Here is a 14,319-nt window from a genome sequence, read left to right on the forward strand (position 1 = left end):
CATTGAGTGCCCACGAGTTCTTGTATTGTGAGAAAGGGGGGGAAAAGTACTTCTTTCTCTACCTGCTCTATCCCATGCATAATTTTGTAAACCTCTATCATGTCACCCCTTAGCCGTCATTTCTCCAAGCTTTAACCTTTCTTCATAGGGAAAGTGTTCCAACCCTTTTATAACTCTAGTTGCCCTTTCCTGCACTTTTTCCAGTGCTATAATATCCTTTCTGGGGTATGGTGACCAGAATTGCACACAGTATTCCAAATGAGGTTGCTCCATCAATTTATACAGGGGCATTATGATACTGGCTGATTTGTTTTCAGTTACCTTCCTAATAACCCCAGCATAGCATTGGCCTTTATTATTGCTGTTGCACACTGTCTCGACATTTCCAGTGAGTTATCTACTACGACTCCAAGATCTCTCTTTTGGTCAGTCTCTCCCAGTTTGGACCCCATCAACATGTATTTATAGTTAGGATTTTTGGCTCCAATGTGCATCACTTTGCACTTTGCCACATTAAACCCCATTTGCCACATTGATGCCCACTCGCCCATCCTCGACAGATTCCTTTGGAGTGCCTCACAATCCTCCCTGGCTCTTACCACCCTGAACAACTTCATGCCATCTGCAAATTTAACCACTTCACTGCTTTTCCCCCAGTGTGACCGGGGCCATTGTTGGTCTTTATATTTTTTTGTTATATGCTCCTCATATTCCTTTTTTGCCTGCCTGATCACAGACTTGCATTTTATTTGCCACAGCCTGTATTCCCTTTTATCAACCTCACTGAGACTAGCTTTCCACCACTTAAAGGAATCCTTTTTACCTTTTACAGCTTCCATTACTTTGTTAGTTAGGCTTTTTCTTATACCTGTTTGTGCCTTTCCTAACCTGTGGAATATATTTTTTCTGAGCCTCTAGGGTTGTAGTTTTAAATAGTCTCCAAGCTTCCCCAATGGTTTTGAAACTTTCTCCCTTTCCTTTCAGTTTCTTCCTCACATGTCCCCTCATATCAGAGAAGTTACTCCTTTTAAAGTTAAAAGTCGTTGTGTTGGTCTTTTTGGGCAACTCCCTATATATACAAATGTTGAACTCAATAACATTATGGTCACTGTTCCCAAGTGGTGCAATCACTTTTACATCTCTCACCAGGTCTTGGGCATTACTTAGGACCAAATCCAACATCAAATCCAACAAATTACAACATCAGTGTGTTATGCTTGTGCAGGAAAAAAACCCATTCTGAATGAAAAGTTTGAAAGAACAGCAGCTTTTATGTGTGGGTACTGACTGAGCACTACACTTGAGGAGGGTTGCTGTGCTGTTAATCCTGTTTAATATTGCAGGGTTAACACTGCGGTCTGCTGATATTATCATAGACAATACACAGGCTTCCAGCAAACCCTTATTCTGAACCATAATGTGGGGGTCCCCCCCCCCCCGGTCTGAGGTTAAATCACTTCCTGATCTGTTGTGGTTTGAGAAAAGATACAGGCTTGTTCATTTTCAGTTTGACTAGCCAAGAAAAATATGATGCAAACAAGCAAGCACAATTGGTACCTTCCCCTTGCTTGCTTGTCCAGATGGTCTCTTCCACAGTCACTGCTTAAAAGCTTCCCATATAAAGGATAAATTTCATTAGGGAGCCAGTTGTCCGTAAATGCTGACTACACAGTGAAACAAACCTTTCACCCTCCCCTATCGAAACATGGGTAGATGCTAAGCTCACAAAGTGACTGTAGGCTACAGAGGACATGGACACATGGGACGTTTTGAAGCAATACAGCCAGTGTGGTGTAACTGATAAAGCGCCAGATGCAGTAGAGTCTGATTACCCATTATATTGATCAAGGCAAAATTAGCCACATTTAATCCCAGTCCTGACTGGTATGCACTCTCTCAGAGGCAGGCAGAAAAAGCTGGAGAGGATTATAGGGATGTGCACATTTTTTCTCCCCCACCCCTTCTACAAATTGCTGTTTTATTACTGAATTATTTATTGTTCATTGTTCTTTACCATTGCTTTCAGTGGTGAACACATCTTGCCGTATCTTGTTTGTTTGTCTTCTATCCAATTTGGATTGAAATTTTCAAGGGCCTTGTTTTTTTAAGCTTTCACCCCAGGGACCCTTTGCTGCTACGTTTCTGGCAGCCAGGAGAGTGGGTCCCAGTTTTATAGGCAATTAAAAGGGAGGAAGCACATTTCCAGCTGCAACATCCGCCCTGCCGAATTTCCGACAGACTGTATAAAGGGTCCCAGTTTTATGGGCAATTAAGATTCTTGCTCACAGAGCAGGCAGAGGCAGAGATTTGGCACCTCCAGAAGGCAGCAAGTGACACAAGAGCAGGCACAGGATGGTACCTTAATAAAGAGTTGCTCTGTGGGCCCAGAGACTTGCATGTGATGCTTGAAAGAAGCAGTTACAAAAGGAGAAGAGGAAGGTGTTTGGCACCCCAAAAAAGGTTGGCAGGTAGCAGCAGAGCTGGCATTTGGGCATGCTAAGGGAAGCCGACAACTATTGATGCCCCAAGGAAGACAGAAAGCACAGCAGAGCTGGCAGAGGGACTTACATTGTTCAGACAGTGACTGTGAGCGCTTGGTGGAAAACCAGCACTGGGATAATAGCTCTTTGTGGAAATCACCCTAAGAATGTGTACAGTACAGTGAGCGATACACCCACACACCTATTAATGTGTGTTTGCTTAGCAGCACACAAGAAATGAATTCTTCTAATGCACAAGACGATGACAGGACCAATCCACATAAAACAGAGAGATCCAAGGTGAGATCTCCAGATCATTTTGCATTTATAAATAGTATTTGGAGATGACCTCAGTTTGCACTGGGTTGTGCTTTGGGGTAGGGGGGTGGGGGGGTTCGTGGGTAATTATTTCCCCCACACCATTTGCCAGTCTTACAGTGCTCCTGTTTTCCCCACTGCAATAAGCATACAGGTTGTCTGTTATGTTGCCTGAAGGTCGCCAGGGACAGTGTGGCAAATTGCAACTCAATGGAACTGTCTGAGCTCAGGTGGAGGAAATCACGGGAGGTACAGCCCTCATCCAGAGCCATCTGTATCTGCTATTTACAAATTAAAAAAAAACCCTCCAGGAGATCCGGTCATGGGGTTTCCAGAGTCTTGTCTGGTTTGACCCTTACATTGGAAGCAGAATAGGAAAAAAATGTCATAGTGGCTAAAAAGGAATTTTCTCTACACGCTAACTTAAATAGCCGGTGAATCACACTTCTTGATGCACAAGTGAGTCATAATGTAGCTATGAAATTTGTAAAGCTCCAGAAAGTACCTGAAACCACTCAAACCCTCTACAGATGACATTGTGTGTTGTCGAGTCACAGCCAACTTATGGTGACCCAGCAGGATTCCCAAGGGAACAGGAGGTGGTTTGCCATTGCCTGGCTCTGCCTAGTGACCCTGGAATTCCTTGGTAGTCTCTCATCTAAATGCCAACCAGGGCTGACCCTGCTTAGCTTCCAAGATCTGGTTAGCCTTGGCTATCCAGTTCAAGGCCACAGATGAAATTATACATGTTGAAATCAATGCTCAAAGACAGAGTGGGTTAGGGTTGCCAGCTCTGGGTTGGGAAATGCCTGGAGATTTGGGGGTGGAGCCTGAGGAGGGTGGGCTTTGCCATAGAGAGGCCATTTCCTCCAGGTGACCTAATCTCTGTTGCCTGGAGATCAGTTATAATAGCAAGAGATCTCCAGCTACCACCTGGAGTTTAACTAACAATGATTTAAGGAAATAGATGAATAAATATAAATCATGTATGACTTAACATCACATAAGGCTCCAAATATTTCTCAAACGTACAATAGTATTCAATACATGAAATACAAGAAATACAATAGATAGGCTGGAGATTTAAAGCAATATCTAGCATTTACTCTTTGTCTCTGCTTTTGGGAGTGTCGAAGATTAAATGTTAGATATTGCTTTAAACCTCCAGCCTATCTATTGTATTCCTTGTATTTCATGTATTGAATACTATTGTATGTTTGAGAAATATTTGGAGCCTTATGTGATGCTAAGTCATACATAGCCATCTGGAGGTTGGCAACCCTAGAGAGGGTATGACCATGCTGTCCCTGCCCCTTACCTATGTGCAATTGCTTTGTTCATGTGGAGTCTACATGCATCTAAATTGTGTGTGCAGGTGATTGGTCACATAAGAAAAAGGAGTGTTCCCAATCATGGGAATGAAACCTGTGTGCACAATTTGCATGGACGCAGACTCTGGGCTCATAAGCCGGTGATCATGCATAGGAAGAGGGGTGAAGCCAAGCATGTTCATGACTGCCCTCCATCTATATGCATTGATTTCAGTGCACACAATGTGGTCTGCAGCAGGATGCCATCTCAAAGAGAACAGAATAATATCAAAGACATGCTGGCAGCAGCAGTAGAGAGGGGTGTTCTGTAAACCAGACAGCTGAGCACCAGTATAAGTATAATAATGTCAATAACAACAAGGACTTTTTAAAAATGAATACATATCAGTACACGCACAAGGAAATAGGAGCTACTGACTTCCTTTCTCCATTTTTTTTTAAACTTCTTTCGGGACTGAACTTTCAGCCTGAAGGCTCTCCTTTATACCATCCCTAGGGCTTGAGAGAGGCATGTGCTGGGAAAATAAACAAAATTAAACAACGGCCCCAGCCAGCAACTCTCAGGGCCTGCTAGATGGTGAACCACATGTATTTATTCTTGAGTCCTCTCTGTTCACATATAAACTGTTGTACACAAAACGAAGCAGACAGGTGAAGGAACTAAATTTTCCTCTCTCCCTTGCCTCTCTTATACAAAGCCAAAGACTGAAACCGAAAGCAACCTGGACTAGGAAGAAAATATGCTTAAAGCAATGAAGAAAAGTGGAGAGTTTAGCTTCCCTTAAGGCAGCATTCGTACAGTGATGGGGAAAGAAAGGATTTTGAGGGTCAATAAAAGCTGTGTTGGGGGTGAACAAATACACACAGGTTGGCCCTGTCATGTCAACCTTGGCCATCAGAGCAAAGAGACATAGAAAACTTTGTGGCCCCAAAGAGGTGACAGTAAATATTAGCCACAGTGCGTGGGTTCAGACTGGGGGACAGAGGAGCATTTGCATGTATCATTTTCCTGGTTTCAGCCAATCCCCCAGAAGTTTTTATTTGCCCTGCAGAAGAAAACATACAAGCCTAGGGTTGCCGGGTCCTATGCTCTTGCCAGAGGGGTGGGGGTGGGAGGGAGCTTTCTGGGAGTGGGGAGGCGGAGCGATATCACCACATGTGACATCCCTGACATGATGACAAAATGTGGAAGTGATGTCATCATGCTGCAGATGTTACATGGCAATGGTCTGGTATTTGGGGCAAAACTGATATGAACATCACATTGGGGATGTCGCGCCAGGTCATGGCTGTTGGGGGCAGGGCTTCCCCTCACCAGCCAGCTGGCTGGCGGTGGGCAGGAGCCCACAATATCAGGGGATCCCCTCTCCCACATGGGAGCTGGCAACCCTAGCTATCTTATATTGCCTGTATGTTTTCCCCACATGGCATATGGCAGCTCCAAAGGCCCTTGATGCCAGTTTAGTGTAGTGGTTAAGTGTGCAGACTCTAATCTGGGAGAACTGGGTTTGATTCCCCACTCCTCCACTTGCAGCTGCTGGATGACCTTGGGCAAGCCATAGTTCTGTCTGAGCTGTTCTTGAAAGAGCAGTTCTCGAAAGATCTCTCTCAGCCGCACCTACCTCACAGGGTAGGGAAGCTGTGGAAGGGAAAGGAGTTTGTAAGCCTCTCTGAGACTCCGAGTGAAGGGCAGGGTATAAATCCAATCTCTTCTCTCTCTTCTTCTTCTTAAATGGTGGAGTAGGAAAAGGGTTTAGTTTGCCCTGTCCCTGTGACACAACCCTGATCTGAGGCAACCTCATGGCTGCTGTTTTCAATGTTAAAAGAAACCTCTGGAGATCCATTCACAGATGTCTTGGTCTATTCACAGATCTTTGTCTTGACTATTTGAGCCCTTAGTCATTAAGCTTATATGGTGACCCAGTGCCAGGTACCTCACAGGCTTATTGTGGGGATATAATGAAGGGAGCCACATCTCCTTCTTCAGCTACTAAAGAATAAATGACATATCCCCTTTCAGACCCAGAGGATATGAATTTGGCCACCACACAGCCTAAAGGATAAAAACATAGTGTTGTAGGAGACCTGATGACTGACATATATGCAAAAATGTAGATAGGCCTGGTTTTTACTGCAAATAGACTTTTCCTGCTCCTGAGGTAATTTTGAGGTGCATTCTCTATCAGGTGCAATTGTTGTTTGCTTTATAGTTCTGTTATCAATGAAATTATAACTGCCTCATCTTTTAAAAAACCATAGCAGCAGATCCAGTAATTTCAGTCAACACCCTTAGGAAGTTTAAATGCAATATCTTACTTTTTAAATGATAAATTATACATATAAAACAGTGGAAAATGGTTTTAATTTTCATTCTTAGAAAATGCATGCAGTGTTTTGGAGGAAATTATTAACATACCTCTGAAGGAAAAAGTATTACAAGATTTGATTTTAAGAATATAAAACAGGGAGTTCTAAATGCTATGTAGTGGAGGTTAATCCCAAAAGTATAGGGGAGAAGACCTAATAGGGTATGTCAAAGGAATTATACCAAGGGCCTACCATTAATCTGTCTCATCTTCATGCTGTGTTTGCTTGCCCCTTAAGTTACCCATGGTCTTCATGAATACTGTGCCAGATTTCCTGTGCCCTTATTTTATAACTTGTAGCATCTCAAATGGTTTAGTTTTCAGTTTGCTATTCTCTAGACCCCCAAATTACTTTAACATGGGGAGCTGGTAGTGTTCTGGCCTTTGATGTTGATATTAAATTGTCTAGGTCACCTGCATTATTCAGTCTCCTTGGGAAGATGTTCAAATAGCGTGGAAGAAAGGGGATATTTGTCAGGACAATAATACCAATTTATACTCATTTTGAGTCCATAGTTTGTGCTCTGTTCCAGACATTAGAGGCTGGGCCAATTCTTTTTTCTCACTATCGGCTTTTAGCATGTTGTCTTTGTTGATAAATTTCATGCCACATTTCATATGGACTGAGGTGTTTCAAAACCTGCTTCCAGATTCAGTTCCAGTGCTGATCCCGTATAGAGACCAGCACTGACTTTGATGGTACCATAGTCTTATTATTGTGAATTGTTTTTACTGCCCTTTAAGTATGCAAAGTATTTTTACAATCCTTATGATTTGTCTTCAGAGGAAATTTGTAAAGTAGTCCAATTTAAGATAAGCAGGCACAGGAAGAGTTCTTGTAATGGAGGGAATAAGCAATGGGATTATCCAGACATTTATATCAAGATGAGTTAACTTGTTTCTAACCGATGTGAAGTCAGATGTGGCCAATGGTAACACCAAGTCTATGTATGACACCTCGTTATTTAGAATGGTAAAACCCAAGAACCTCATGGGGAGCTTTGAAAGGATCTGTCTGAACTGGGTAAATGAGCAACAAAAAGGCAAATGAGATTCCCTGTGATGCACTTTGGGGCAAAATATCTTTAAAAACCCTTGGGGTCAGAGTGGGTGGCTCAGTAGGCTTGCCAAGTCCCCCCGGGGGTTGGGGGAACCCCTGCCCCAGAGGCCCATTCCCTACCGCCGGCGGATTGAGCCCCTGGGGGAACCCCACTGTTAGGTTCCACAGCAAGTAACTCTTCACACACGTTTCCTAAGAAGCGTTATGCTTTATTAGTGTACAAGACTGGTACCATGTCCACAGGATTATTGTTAGGAATAACTAGAAGGCGGGAACATCCCAATACATATAGCTGGGCAAGGCAATTAGCTAAGCAAATGAACTTTGAGCACGCACGTAGATTACATAACGAGCAGTAGAGTCACAGGGTTTCCTGAGAGCAGAAAAATTCACACCAAATGTGGACCCCAAGCCCTCCCTACTTCACAAGGCCAGACTGATAACGGCGTCTAGTTCCCACGGTCTCCCTGGCATGTTTACGGCAAGCTGCTGAGCTGCAAGCAAGCGGGAACAGGGAAGGGTAGACTACACAAAAATGGCAGCTAGCTGACACCCACCCCCAAAGCACGCAACGTGCACGTCACTCGGAAGTGACGCGGCCACGCCGGGCACGCTGGGGGCGGGGCCACGGTCATCCGAGGGAAAAACTCTATGGGTGATGTGGTTGTGGCTTCCGGGTGCACTTTGTGCGCATGCGCACACTCCCGAAGTAGCACTGGAGTCCCCCGCTCCAGTGCCACTTCTGACTTGGCAACCCTATGGCTGAGTGACTATGCTGATTCAGTATGCCTGCATGCCTGTCTTTTGGACTTCCTAGAAGTATCTCGTTGGCCCTTGTTGGCAACAGAATTATGAATTAAACAAAAATGTGGTCTGATCTAACCAAGCTCTTCTTTTCTTATGTATCATTTCCATTTTACAGACAGGAATTCGATATACAAACAAATCTTATTACTTTTGCTCAGAATCATTTGCTGCTGTTGTTGTTGTTGTTGTTGTTGTTGTTCAGTCGCACAGTTGAGTCTGACTCTTTGTGACCCCATGGATTGCATCACGCCAGGCCCTCCTGTCTTCCGTCGTGCTCTGGAGTTTGCTTAATTTCATGTTCGTTGCATTGATAACATTGTCTAACCATCTCATCCTTTGCCGTCCCCTTAGGAAAGGATAATTTTGTGTCTAACATTTTGTATAATCATCTTCACTTGAGAATTAGAAAAACACAAGGGCTGGTTCACAAGCAAGTTCATTGCTAATTGATGGGAGACAATGCCAAATTATACCTTGCATGTGTCAAAGGTTCAACTCACATCATGTCCCTCAGGCAGAGCTTTTATATCACTTCAAGCATGATAATTTTCAGTGGAGGTAGTTCACATGTTCCATTACAGGTCATCAAGCAATAAGTCACAAAACAGTGCAATCTTAACAGAGTCATGCTCTTCCAAATCCATTCAGGTCACATAGGGATCAATTTACATGATAAAATGGAATTACCAATCATAATATATGCATTTCTGCCCTGGAGTAATCTCTCCTTTTGTGGTACCTGACTAGTTCTACTAGAGTATGAATTAAGCCTTATGTGACCATGGGAGGCACCGCTCTGCCTGTATGAAGGACTGTCCATAGCCTGTTACTGTTCTGTTACTAAACTAGGATAGAGCAAACTTGGTTGGCTTCCAGTCTCCTTGGGCAGATGTTCAAATGGTTTTGGGTAAAGGGGATGTTTGTCAGTACAAACCAGGTCTTTCTTACCATTGAGCTTCCTCTGTATTCCATTGGGTGGACTTGGGGAGAGAATGTTTTTGTTTTTATTCATCTGATTAAAGTTCTGGGCACAAATTCCAATGAACCAGTGACATGAAGGCGCTGCTTTGATCCCTCCTGGACCTCTAAAGCATGCTCAGCTCAAAAGCAAATAAGCCACTGGATGTTCAGCCAAGTTAGGGTAGCTTACCTCAGGCAGCTCAAGGAGAATGGGGTGCTTCTTTAGGGTAGAAATGAATGGAATATTGTGTAGCTAGTGAGCACATATTTAGGTTCTTAACTCTTTCCTCCTGATTTTTCTAAAAGCACTTTTAAAAGAGGCCATTGTAAAAGTGTGGGACTATAATTCCACTATAAATGTGATGATGGAAAACATGCATAGAATGGAATCTGTACATAAACTTAGTATACATATACTAAGGTGTTTGTTCACGCATTACTTTTTTTAGTAATGTATAAGATGTTTTATGTGTATACCTGAACAGGCATTATGTGGATGAGATCAGCACGTGTTCGCAAACATGTGTCATAATCATAGGGTTGCCAGCCTGTGGAGTAGCAACATGTAAATGAACTTTGCACTAGCACTGGTACAAACCCAGGGGTGATAGCATCTCATTGTTGTAACATTCTGGGTTTTACCATACAGTCACTTCTGAGTTCATGCTGGTAGTAACTTCTCCACCATTTCCCCCCTGCTACTCTACCGAGTAGCAGCAAACATCTGGGGTTGCTGGGTAGGAAGTCTCCTACCATGGCAGGAGACTTAGCAGTGCTGCATCACCAGAGGCAAAAGGCAGACGTCTGTACCTGTTAAGGCTATTCTTCAGATATAACTGAGAACCCTGCCCCTTTTCATTGGTGTGAGGGTAAAATACAGGAGGGGGAAATGATGTAAGCTGCTTTGCATCTCCATTGGGAAGAAGTGCAGGTCATAAATGAGGTTAAATAAATAACTGTCATGTACTTTGTATCTACATTTTGGCAGGGAGAGTATTGGAAAAGCCATATGGTGAGCAAAGGGAGGTCATGAATCATCAAGTAGAAAGAGAGAGGTAGGAAAGGGTTTTTTTAAAAAAAAATCAGATGGAGATCATTGAACAGGTGAGATGAGGCTAGCATGGTTCAGAGAGAAATCTAGGGTCCCAGGAAGAGTGTTGTGGTTACTGCACTGGAATCCAGTGGGAGTTGCAAAAATATTATTAGGGAATAATAACAAATTGGAAGATGTAAGCAGAAAAAAGGGAGACAGCTCAAAAGGCCTTACTGTGTACTTGGAAATACTTACTGGGGGATAAAGATGTATGGCTTTGCAGTTGTGCACTGTACTGCCCAGATATCAGAATGAAATGCCTGTGGGCTGATGACCCTTTCCTGTCACTTTTGCCAGGTGGAGTGGATGAAGAATGAAGAGGTGATTGATCCTGTTGAAGACCGAAATTTTTACATCACTATTGACCACAACCTGATCATAAAGCAGGCACGCCTGTCTGACACAGCCAACTACACTTGCGTTGCCAAAAATATTGTGGCAAAGAGGAAGAGTACAACCGCTGCTGTCATAGTCTATGGTAAGGAGGTGGTTCTACCCTCAGATTGATCAAAGGTGGCTTGAAGTGTCTTTCAAATGTTGTATGCAGAATTCTTGCCATCCACCCCTGACATTTCTTACCTTATGAACAGAATAAGTAGCTTGGTGTTCATACAGCTGCATCATATCGCTTTTCTTAGGCAAAAGGGGGCCAGATCTTGCATATCATGCTATCCAAAATGGATATCAGCTACTTTTATTGCAGTACCTGTCTGTTGAAGAGATGAAACATAGAAGGCCAGGATCATCACACCTCTGCCCCAAACTGAATGGGTAGCTGGCAGACATATTAACACACATCCCTCTTGCATTTGGGTTAGCAACTGAGCAGCTGGGTAACACCACTCAGAGAGCCAGTTTGGTGTAGTGGTTAGGAGCATGGACTCTAATCTGGGAGAACAGGGTTTGATTCCCCACCCCTCCACATGCAGCTGCTGGTGTAACCTTGGGTCACTCATGGCTCTCTCAGAGCCGTTATCTCAGGAGCAGTTCTTGAAAGAGCTCTCTCAGCCCCACCTACCTCACAGGGTGTCTGTTGTGGGGAGGGGAAGGGAAAGGAGATTGTAAGCCGCTCTGAAACTCCTTTGGGTAGTGAAGGGCAGGGTATAATCTCTTCTTCTTCTTTGGTCCTGTAAACTCTGGTGGCCGACTCTAGTGTACATATTGAAGAACACTTTTTTTTCCCCTTGTGACCTCAGAGACCATTGTGATACACCAGTCACATGGAACCAGATGGGAAACCATATAGGTCTACACTAGCAATGCATATTTCATTCGGTGGCTGGGCTTAGCATGGATAGTCCAGAGTGACAAAATATTAAGCATTTCTATAGCCCAGGTTAGCCCCATCTCATCAGATCTTGGAAGCTAAGCAATGCTGGCCCTGGCTAGTATTTGGATGGAAGACTTCCAAGGCATACCAGGGTCATGACATGGAGGCAGGCAATGGCAAACCACCTCTGGATGTCTCTTGCCTTGAAAGCCCTGCAGGGTCGCCATAAGTCAGCTGTGAATTGATGTCACTTTCCACCACCACGTATTATGCCTCTCGTATGCAGCTGCTAGTCCCGAGCAGAAATGTCCCTGGCAGGTTGCTTTGGGTGGCTGGGGTAATGCATAAAGCAACCAGCCTCTATTGTCCACTGAATAAAGAGAAGCATAGAGAGGATAAGAATTAGCTCTAATGATACAGTAGCTGATCCTCATAAGCTTTATTTCAATCAGTTTAATTATAAGACAGATCATGCTTCAACCTTTATTTCACAGCAGCAGTTATGCTTAATTGTAAGCAATTGCCTCCGTGAAGTCACAATGAGGTCTTTTAATTCCACTTGCTATCGCAAACTGGTTGAATAGAGCTGATTAGCTGCGTTTGTGATGCAAAGGAGGCACAACAGACAAGCACTATGCAGTTCAGATGGAGAATAGGAAGCCTGCGTGAAAATTAGCAAATTTCAGCACACTCACCACAGCAATTTTTTTCTTTCTGAACATAAAGACCTTGACTGGGAACTTCACCCATTGCTGAAAGGTTTTGAGAAAGCAGTGTGGGTTGGGAACACGGCCAAGCTCCCTGTCACTGTTTCTGAGTGTGTCTGCAGTGCTATATCAAAGGTAATCAGAGAATTAAGTAATTGCCTCGGCCTACAAGCTCTGTGTTGCATTGCATAGCACGAACAGGCAGTAAGGAATAGGCAAACGTATTGTGGGCCCGTGGCCTATTTGGGTGAGAAAGTGTGGAAGTAAAACACAACACAACAAATTATTTTGTGGAAGATAATTGGCCACAGCTTTATTGGGAACAAACCAAGGAGCATTAGCACAGCATGGGGATGCATCCAGACATCGAACAACCTGTTTCCCAATAAAAACCCATCCCCCCTGCCCCGCCTAATAGGGGGGGACCAAGGAGAGACAATGTTTGTGGGAACCACATAGGAGCCGGCCGATGTGTGGTTCCCTTGCCATCTGATGGTGAGAGCCCCTACTGGCTCCACCCCCAAGATCCCTTAAGGGACTCCCCAGATGGAGAGGTGGGTACACAGGCACCCTTCCTCTCAAAAATGGATCCATCCTGATGCCAAAACTGCCAAAGCTGTGACAAATACCCATAAAAACAACAATATAAGACATTTCATGACTAGAAAGAGGGTGGGTGGGAAGGAGAGCCAGAGGTTCTTTGAGGGGGTGAACAAACATGTGGACAAGGGGGATGCAATAGATATTGTTTACCTTGACTTCCAGAAAGCTTTTGATAAAGTTCCTCATCAAAGGCTCCTAAGTAAGCTCAAAAATCATGGGATAAAAGGACAAGTCCTTTTATGGATCAAAAACTGGCTAATTAATAGAAAACAGAGAGTGAGTATAAATGGGCAATTCTCTAAGTGGAGGGTGGTAAGCAGTGGGGTACCGCAGGGATCAGTACTTGGTCCACTGCTTTTTAACTTATTCATTAATGATTTGGAGTTGGGAGTAAGCAGTGAAGTGGCTAAATTTGCGGATGATACGAAGTTGTTCAGCGTGGTGACAACCAGTGAGGATTGTGAGGCACTCCAAAGGGATCTGTCAAGGATGGACAAGTGGGCGTCAACGTGGCAAATGGGGTTCAATGTGGCCAAGTGCAAGGTGATACACATTGGAGCCAAAAATCCTAACTATAAATACACGTTGATGGGGTCTGAACTGGCAGAGACTGATCAAGAGAGAGATCTTGGAGTTGTAGTAGATAACTCACTGAAAATGTCGAGACAGTGTGTGACTGCAATAAAAAAGGCCAATGCTATGCTGGGGATTATTAGGAAGGGTATTGAAAACAGATCAGCCAATATCATAATGCCCTTATATAAACAAATAACGCGACCTCATTTGGAATACTGTGTGCAGTTCTGGTCACCACACCTTAAAAAGGATATTATAGCTTTGGGAAAAGTGCAGAAAAGGGCGACTCGAATGATAAAAGGGTTGGAACACTTTCCCTATGAAGAAAGGTTAAGGCGCTTAGGGCTCTTTAGCTTGGAGAAACGATGACTGAGGGGTGACATGATTGAGGTTTATAAGATTATGCCTGGGATAGAGCAGGTGGAGAAAGAGGTACTTTTCTCCCTTTCTCGCAATACAAGAACTCGTGGGCACTCAATGAAATTGCTGAGCGGTTGGGTTAGAACGGATAAAAGGAAGTACTTCTTCACCCAAAGAGTGATTAATACATGGAATTCACTGCCACAGGAAGTGGTGGGTGCTACAAGCATGGACGGCTTCAAAAGGGAATTAGATAAGCATATGGAGCTGAGGTCCATCAGTGGCTATTAGCCACAAGGTATAGATAGGGGCTCTGGGGCAAGTGATGCTGTCTTCTTGGTGCTTGGGGGGGGGGTCAACAGTGGGAGGGCTTCTAATGTCCTGGCCC

The 14,319-nt window shown here is 43.9% G+C and overlaps 1 protein-coding gene across 1 annotated transcript in view; it reads left to right on the plus strand.

Annotated features, from left to right (window-relative positions):
- The window catches only part of UNC5C (unc-5 netrin receptor C), a gene marked incomplete at its 5' end in the record, with an annotated part of 170,796 nt that overhangs the window by 70,924 nt on the left and 85,553 nt on the right, over positions 1–14,319 (plus strand). Inside the window, one exon of the mRNA XM_015418683.1 lies at positions 10,713–10,893. Within this exon, the coding sequence (XP_015274169.1) occupies positions 10,713–10,893 (181 nt within the window). The remainder of the gene's footprint in view (positions 1–10,712; positions 10,894–14,319) is intronic.

Source organism: Gekko japonicus, unplaced genomic scaffold (assembly GCF_001447785.1).
Source record: "Gekko japonicus isolate JY-2015 unplaced genomic scaffold, Gekko_japonicus_V1.1 scaffold626, whole genome shotgun sequence".
Lineage (NCBI taxonomy): Eukaryota > Metazoa > Chordata > Lepidosauria > Squamata > Gekkonidae > Gekko > Gekko japonicus.